Below are 7778 nucleotides of genomic sequence, written 5' to 3'. Positions count from 1 at the left end.
AGAGAGAGAGAGAGAGAGAGAGAGAGAGAGAGAAAGAAAGAAAGAAAGAAAGAAAGAAAGAAAGAAAGAAAGAAAGAAAGAAAGAAAGAAAGAAAGAAAGAAAGAAAGAAAGAAAGAAAGAAAGAAAAGAAAGTGAATCTGGGTAGAGAAAAAGGGTGGCTAGAGGTGGGTGTTATTTCTGTGACCCAGCTGTTGGCCACCTCTAACCCAGTTCAGAGGCAGAGAACTTGTGTATTGGAGTAGAATATTCAATCTCTGGCCCAATAAACAGCTTGCAGGCTCAGTGGTGTATGCAGAGATGTGAATTAAGCTTGCTAAGACAGCAGTAAACTGAGGTGCCCTGCTCTGTCCTGGCCCACTTCATGGGCTCAGCTTGTCTCTCAGAACTACTTCTTTCCTTACCCTTCCAGCCCCTTTCCTTGAACTCCCTCCTAGCTTCATCTTTCCGTTTTACTTTAATGTCCCTCTTGATTAGGATATTGGGGCTGGCAAAGGCAAGTATTATGCTGTTAACTACCCACTCCGAGATGGGATTGATGACGAGTCCTATGAGGCCATTTTCAAGCCGGTAAGTGGCTTTGTCCACCCCTTGGGCTACAAGTGGGATTGATGTAGGGGAAGGGTAGCCAAGTACCTCACCGTACCTGGGGTGTCTCACCTCGCTATGGCTAACTGGGAAACGAGAGGTATTTCAACCCAGGATCACAGGGTGGTCGGTCAGTCAGGGGAACAAAAGTCATCCAGTATTTGTTGATTCTTCCTGTTGACTGGGCCCTCTACTGGATGCAAGAGTATCTAAGGTCCGATGGTTGTCCTTAGTCTGTGATAAGAGGGCCTCCCCAACCACATGTGAGCAGTACTGTTTTATACCCATTTCTTTGGGGTCAGTGCCTAGGACAGTGGTGGCAAACCTGTGGCACGCATGCCGCAGCCAGCTGTTCATTGTCACTGAAAGCTCTAAAAGGTTCGCCATCACTGGCCTTGGGAGATTGTGTTCTTTTGGTGGTGTTGCGTTTCCTGGGTTTTCATACTCCTTCGCCTTATGTTGACATCTGCACATTTGAAGAATAGGGACTTATTCCAAACTTTGCAGACTGGCTTTGTCTGGGAACGCCCTCCTAGAGATTTGGGGAAGGCTGCCTGGCATGCTGTCTGAGCATGCTTGCTACAGTAGTCCTCAGGAAGGCTGGCCTGGTGCCTGTGTTATGGAGGGATGAGCAGGAATGACAAACTACTGCCTGGGATGGGGAGAGGGTATTCGGGTGAGTTCACAGAGGTGGTGACATTTGAGGTGGCTTTGAAAAATGAGGAGGTAGGACTGGGGATTTAGCTCAGTGGTGCCACAGGTCCCAGGTTCATTCCCTGTGACCAGGAAAAGAAAAATGAGGAGGTACCCATGTGAAGGAGGAGGTGGGGGCTGAAGGGATGGCATTTGGCAGAGGGAACAGCACCAGCAGAAGTGGAGAGGTACAAGTATGGAATGGCGTGTGGGCCAGTATGATGTGGGAGAAGATGGAAGGAGGTAATAGGAAATGGATTTGGGAGCCATGGATTTAGCTCAGTGGTTCCACCACATGCGTCAAAAGAGCAAGGACTCAGTTCAATCAATCCCTGGTACCCAAAAAAAAAAGAAAAACTGGATTCGGGGGTCCATATTACAAAGGAAGGTTTGAACCCTGTGTTTAGGTGTTAAATCTTTGTAAGTAACGATAAACTGTAATAGAGTGTACTTTAATAGGGTCAGGCAGTTACTCAGCAACAAGTACCTACTATATGCCCAGTAGTAACTGTGACAGAGAGACCATTCGCTGTCCTCAGTAAATTAGACTGTAGTTATGATAATACTGTATACAAAGTACCTCCTTGCGAAGGCTTAAAGCCTATAAGACCAAGGGAGTAGGCCAGATGCAGCCAAGGATTGAAAAACTTCCTAAAGGAAGTGGCCCTGGAACTTGGGCAGTGAAAGAAAGGAAAGATTAGGGAGCTGACAGGAAGCCCATTCTAGGTTCAGGGTTATTGGAGCTAAAAGTGTCTTAGAGAGTCTTTCAAATTGGAAAACTCCCTCCTTTCTACCACACAGCATGAAGGTGAGTGGGAAAGTAGGAATAGGTAAGGAATAGAAGAAAGTGCCGCACCCACCCCTGAACCTCACTTAGCTTTTCTTGAGGTTGGTGGTGACCAAAGATGTCTCTTTCTAGGTCATGTCCAAAGTAATGGAGATGTTCCAGCCTAGTGCAGTGGTCTTACAGTGTGGCTCAGACTCCCTCTCCGGGGATCGCCTGGGTTGCTTCAATCTGACCATCAAAGGTGAGGCCAGGTGTAGTACAAGTGTGGATGGGCAGGGTTCAGCTAAGCGTTCCCCTAACCTAGCATCCCTCTCTTCTCCAAAGGGCATGCCAAGTGTGTGGAATTTGTCAAAAGCTTCAACCTGCCTATGCTGATGCTGGGAGGAGGTGGTTATACCATTCGTAATGTTGCCCGGTGCTGGACATACGAAACAGCTGTGGCTCTAGACACAGAAATCCCTAATGGTAATAGCTCCAGGGCCTGGTTGGGCTGGGTGGGCACTAGCGTTGTTTCCTTACAGTTTGAGACCTTAGCTATCAGTGTTCCCCTTTCCCTTTTTGAGTCTGTCTCCTCTCCCTCCTGATTTTGGTTTGGACAAGATTATCAGTACTTATTTGCAACTTTGGAATTTCCACTCTGTAGGGTAACTGAGAAGTGAAGGGAGTACTCATGAAGAACATAAAGTGTCCTTGGGCCTTCCTCTTCTAGTGACACATATACCCCAAGTGTGGACACTGGAGAATGGTGTTAAAAATACCAAAACTCTGTAGGTGTCCAAGACTCCCACTATCAAAGGCTTTTCTTCTTTTTTGAGACAGTGTCACACTATGTAGTTGAGACTGATCTGGAACTCACTGTGTAAGCCCAGGCTGGTCTTGAATTCACGGTGATCCTCCTGCCTCAGCCTCCTGAGTGCTGGTATTACAGTCCTGAGCCAACACACCCAGCTTTTTTTTGAGTCATGTCTATGTTGCCCAAGCTGGTCTTAGGATCTTGTGAGCTCAAGCAGGCCTCCTGCCTTAGGAAGATCCAGGTAGCTGGGACTATAAGCATATGTCACTATGTCTTCCATTCTTCTCTTTCATAGATAGGTGAATAGGCCTAGAGAAGCCTACAAATGGTTTTCTCTGGATCCTGTGGTAGCCAGGTCTCTGACTCTTCTCTCCTGCCCCAATCAGAACTTCCATATAATGACTACTTCGAATACTTTGGACCAGATTTCAAACTTCACATCAGTCCTTCCAATATGACTAACCAGAACACTAATGAGTACCTAGAGAAGATCAAGTAAGTATACCACTGGCTGCCCCTTGATTGAACGTTCTGGGCTGTTTTGTCCCCATTGGAGCTTGGCCATCTTCTCTCCTATTGGCCATAGACAGCGGCTCTTTGAGAATCTGAGAATGCTGCCCCATGCACCCGGGGTCCAAATGCAGGCAATTCCTGAGGATGCCATCCCTGAGGAGAGTGGTGATGAGGATGAAGAAGACCCTGACAAGCGCATCTCAAGTAAGACCCAGACTGTACCTTCTCTTAACAGACAGCACTGACTTCCTCTACTGTCTGGCTCACCATTTCCCCCAAGCTGCCTGCCTGTCCAGAAACTTGGTTCTTTTCTAGTTCTGGGTGTTAAACCCCAGGGCCTTCACACTGAGATATGTCCCTAGCCCTTTGTTATTTTTATTTTGAGACAAGGTCTCAGTAAATTAATCCAGGCTGAGTTCGGATTTCCAGTCCTCCTCCTTTTATCCCTTACCCTGGTGTCTTGGAGGCAGCGGAAAGCAGTGTGCATAGACCCTGAGATAAACAGCCCCCTGCTGTCTCACGCATACTCTGCCTTTGCTGCCTCCTAGTCTGTTCCTCTGACAAACGAATTGCCTGTGAGGAAGAGTTCTCTGACTCCGACGAGGAGGGAGAAGGTGGCCGCAAGAACTCTTCCAACTTCAAGAAAGCCAAGAGAGTCAAAACAGAGGATGAGAAAGAAAAAGATGCGGAAGAGAAGAAAGGTGGGTGTGGGCTGGGCCAGGATTTGGCCCTGGAGGACAAGGAATCCATGTGGGACACCAGGAGCGGGGAGCTGGCCGACTCAGGCCCTGCCAGCTCCTGTGGGTCTCCGGCTCAGCTCCTTGGGCCTATTAGTGGCTCCCAGAAGTGACCAGGCCCACAAAACAATGAAAGACATTTCTACTGGCTGATTGAGCCTGGCTCTCACATACCACCCCAGCCTTTTTCTCAGCACTTCACCGGTTTCCTAGGGGGTTGCCTCCTCCCACTGGGTTCTGGCTCTAGCAGGCTGGGAAACTGGTCCAACCTGTTTGTTTCAGCAGGGCTCATGGGAGGACATGGGATGAGTTTTTCTGTGCCCACTTTGCTATAATTTTGGGAAAGGGGTTTTAGGGTAAAGTGAAGATGAAGATCTAAGACTTTCCAGAGGGGGGCTACCTTTGGTGATCCCTGCATTTTCCTGTTCTAGAGGTCACAGAAGAGGATAAAACCAAGGAGGAGAAGCCAGAAGCCAAAGGGTGAGGAAGAACTCTCTACCATCTCCCTGGCACTGAAGCATCAGCCCCTTTGTCCCACCACCCTGAGAGAGAAGGCACAGGGACAGCTGGTCCTGCTTACAAAGGCCTCTTTCAGGGGCCAGTCTTTCCCTGCAGTTCTAGGCAGAGCTAGGAAGCCCCAGTCCCCAGCAGTCACCTGGGCACCCTGGTTCTGTAGTAGTCATTGTGTCCACATTTTTGCTCACGGCCTCTGGGATGGGTTGTCTTATGCTTGTTTCTGCTCTCTCCACAGGGTCAAAGAGGAGGTCAAATTGGCCTAAGCAGACCTCTCCAGCTTGGGCTTCTTGCCAAGTCCTCCCTACCTTTCTCCCTCTAACCCTTCAGATTTTATATTTTCTATTTCTCTGTATATTTATATAAAATATATTAAATATAAATGTCCCTAGGGACTAGAGTAGGAGCCAGGGCCCTTGAGTGCAGGAGAGCTATGCTGGGGAAACTTCTAGCAGCTGTCTTGCTCCCCATCCTTCCCCAAGTCTTAGTTTTAAACCACAAAGGGTACAGATCTGGATGGAAGCGATGCACCCATAAAATGAAATCCTGACATGCTGAGGGGCTCCTTTGTAGCTTTGGAAAAGGAGCTCTGTTACGTGTTGTAGATGGTATGGATGCATCTTCAGGGGCCCCCTGTTCTTCGGGTTCCTAAGGTTAACATCAGCCATTTTTAGATTGGTTCTGTTCTCATACCTTCACACTGGCCCCAGGTGAGGTAAGAAACTCACACTGCCCTCTGTCTTCCCCATTTTGCAGGTGGAGGTTGGTAGTCTAGCTTCCTTTCTTTGAGACATTTTCATTTTTGTGAGACTCTTTGTAATAAAATGGTACATTTCTATATTCTCCTGAGTTTGTTTCCTAGCATTTTCCCTTTGTTGTTGTCAACATGGCATCCACATGGCACCCCTGCCCTTTTGATACCTTTCTGGGTAACCTTCACCCCCCCAAAAAAAAATCAAAACAACTTACCTGCCTTCTTAGCCCTTCCCGAGGTTTCCACCAGTTTCCTCATCTTACCCCCAGATAACCACACTCATTAAAGCACCACTAAAGGGATGACATTTATTCCTTTTCCAAATGTTACAGTAAAACCAGGTGGTAGAGAATGGTTTTAGCAATTAGAAAAAAAAAAAAGTACAAATCTGGGGTTTGGCCATTAAAAGTTATTTACAACAATGGGAGAAAAAGAAGACAACAAGAAGTTGTTTCACATTACAGACCTCCCTTCCCACCCAAAGCCTAATACTTGCTTACCAAGTCAAAAAAGAGACAGTTGATTCACAAGCTGGAGGTTTGAACTTGAGTAAGACATTTATAAAAACCTAGACGGGGTAGTGTCCTCCCCAGCCCAGGTGCCACTAGGCACAGCACAAGAGACTAAAAACTCAACATGGGGAAGGCTGGACACTCAGGGTTTGGGAGTGTAAGCACCCCACTTCTGTCTGGCTCAGGGATCTGGGGAGTAGGATAAACAAAACCTACTTGGAAAAGAACCAGGGAGAAAACCAGCAATTGCCTTCTGTAGGGGAAGGGACAGGGAAGGAGGTAGGGTCAAGGATAGGAGCATTTCACATCACTAACCTAACTTGGGAAACTGTAAGGGACCACCTTTAACTGGCCCTAACAGGAAGACCAGATGGCTGATGGGAGAATCCACAGGAGGGAGAGGAGAGGGATTGTGGCTGGGAGGGGGCAACAAGCCCCTTACCCTTTCTGGGCACAGGAAGGCAGCCAGGGCACCAGGTCCAGGCAGTTGACCTCACAAGGACAGCACAGTTTTTGCAGCTTAGAGATCACCCACCTGCCCCCACCCAGCTACTCATTCTGCTCAGCGCTGGCCGACGCAGGAGCAGGCTCACTCTCCGGCCCTGAGGGAGTAGATGGCTCTGCGGCTTGGGGCCCCGCCTCCTCTTCAGCGTCTCCTCCCTTGGCGGCAGCACTAGCCTCTGCCCCCTTGGCCTGGGGCTCCTGGCTCTCAGGGGTGTCAGCAGCCTTCCCTTCCTGGGCAGTGCCCTCCTCACTGCAGGCACCGATCTCCCCCTGCTCCTGCTCTTCCTCTGTAGGTGAGGAGGCAGAAGAATCACCCCCACCCTCCTTCCGATTTCTCTTGAAGGACAGGCCGCTCAATTTGAAAGGCTTCTTGAAAGAGAATTTCTTCTTTTTCTTGGGGGTCTCCTTGGGGGGGGCCTCCCCCTTGGCCTCAGCGCCCTGGCTAGGGGGTGCTGGCTCGATGGCATCGCCAGTGGCCCCAGCTGCCTCATCTGTTCCGTTCACCGGGGGCGACTCCCCTTCACCCTTAGGGGACAAGTCTCCATTGCTTTTCACGTGGCCATTCTCCTGCAGGGCAGAGGAGACAGTGAGGGCTGGGGCTCGTCTCCCCCTCCCCCAGTGCACTTCTGGCCCCTCGCAAGCAGCCGGGTCCACCACTCGGGCCTACCGCTTTAGCCTCGCCCAACGCCCCACACTCGGGATCCCTCAAACCTCGTCCTTCCGCCTCACGAGCGCGCTGTGACAACGCGGCCGGCAGGAGGCGCTGGGGTCCCGGGGTCCCCCCCCCCTCTCCCCCGGGGTGCGCTCTGTATTCCGCGCAGAACCGCTCCGGGCCGCAGATCCCGGGCGAGCGGGCGGGCCGCGCTAGACTACACTGGGCGGGAAGCCGCCCTGGGGCGCTGCCTCCTTGCACCTGGACGGCCTATTTTCCCGGCCTCTGGCTTTGTGTAAACGGCCCCCACCTACCACCCGCCCTCCCCACATCTCGGGCTCCCCTCTTCAAAAAAGACCGCGGGTCATCGAGGCTGGGTCTTCGGGTGGAGCGCTCTTCTCGCCGGGCACCCGCCCCGAGAGAGAAAGAAAATGTCTCTTTAAGAAGACTTTCGGGAACAATGAATATGCTCACGATTTTAATTGTGACAATGGTTTTACAAATGAATAATATATATTAGAATGTGTGAGGTGTGCAGGTCTCAGGCGTTTCAGCTTCAACAAGTCCATGAGGAAAGTCCAGCCTTCAAGGTTTTGGGGTCTGCCTGAGAGCCTCTCTGAGCCCGTGGATCCCTCAGCGGAGCACAGAAGTCTGAAGGGAGAGCTGTGGCTGCTCCAGGGATGATTGCTGCGCCTCCCCCATCTGTGAGATGCAGCAGGAGGGAAAAAAAAAGG

General features: G+C 50.3%; 2 protein-coding genes across 2 annotated transcripts in view; one reads left to right on the top strand and one right to left on the bottom strand.

The window, feature by feature from the left end:
- Positions 1-5803, top strand: part of Hdac1 (histone deacetylase 1) — a 30720-nt gene extending 24917 nt beyond the window's left edge. The window contains exons 7-14 of the mRNA XM_010621560.3: positions 476-568; positions 2199-2307; positions 2391-2531; positions 3246-3354; positions 3446-3576; positions 3921-4073; positions 4541-4589; positions 4861-5803. Coding sequence (XP_010619862.1) covers positions 476-568; positions 2199-2307; positions 2391-2531; positions 3246-3354; positions 3446-3576; positions 3921-4073; positions 4541-4589; positions 4861-4888 — 813 coding nt within the window. The 3' untranslated portion in view covers positions 4889-5803. The remainder of the gene's footprint in view (positions 1-475; positions 569-2198; positions 2308-2390; positions 2532-3245; positions 3355-3445; positions 3577-3920; positions 4074-4540; positions 4590-4860) is intronic.
- A 33-nt stretch (positions 5804-5836) lies between these two features.
- Marcksl1 (MARCKS like 1) lies at positions 5837-7376 on the bottom strand. The gene is made up of 3 exons (XM_033767270.1): positions 7359-7376; positions 7060-7314; positions 5837-6959 (listed from the first exon to the last, which is right to left on the bottom strand). Exons 1-3 carry the CDS (start codon positions 7374-7376, stop codon positions 6438-6440), a joined length of 795 nt encoding a protein of 264 aa, XP_033623161.1. The 3' UTR covers positions 5837-6437.
- Positions 7377-7778: the final 402 nt, after the last annotated feature.

The sequence above is a fragment of the Fukomys damarensis genome, unplaced genomic scaffold (genome assembly GCF_012274545.1).
Source record: "Fukomys damarensis isolate Sample0158 unplaced genomic scaffold, DMR_v1.0_HiC HiC_scaffold_23, whole genome shotgun sequence".
Lineage (NCBI taxonomy): Eukaryota > Metazoa > Chordata > Mammalia > Rodentia > Bathyergidae > Fukomys > Fukomys damarensis.
This window is presented reverse-complemented; position numbering and strand designations above follow the sequence as displayed.

Bases quoted from the DNA above. Each gene is read 5' to 3' on its own strand.
- Marcksl1 (XM_033767270.1), bottom strand. The intron at 6,960-7,059 runs GTAGGCCCGAGT...TCTGCCCTGCAG, and splicing joins CGTTGGGCGAGGCTAAAGCG to GAGAATGGCCACGTGAAAAG.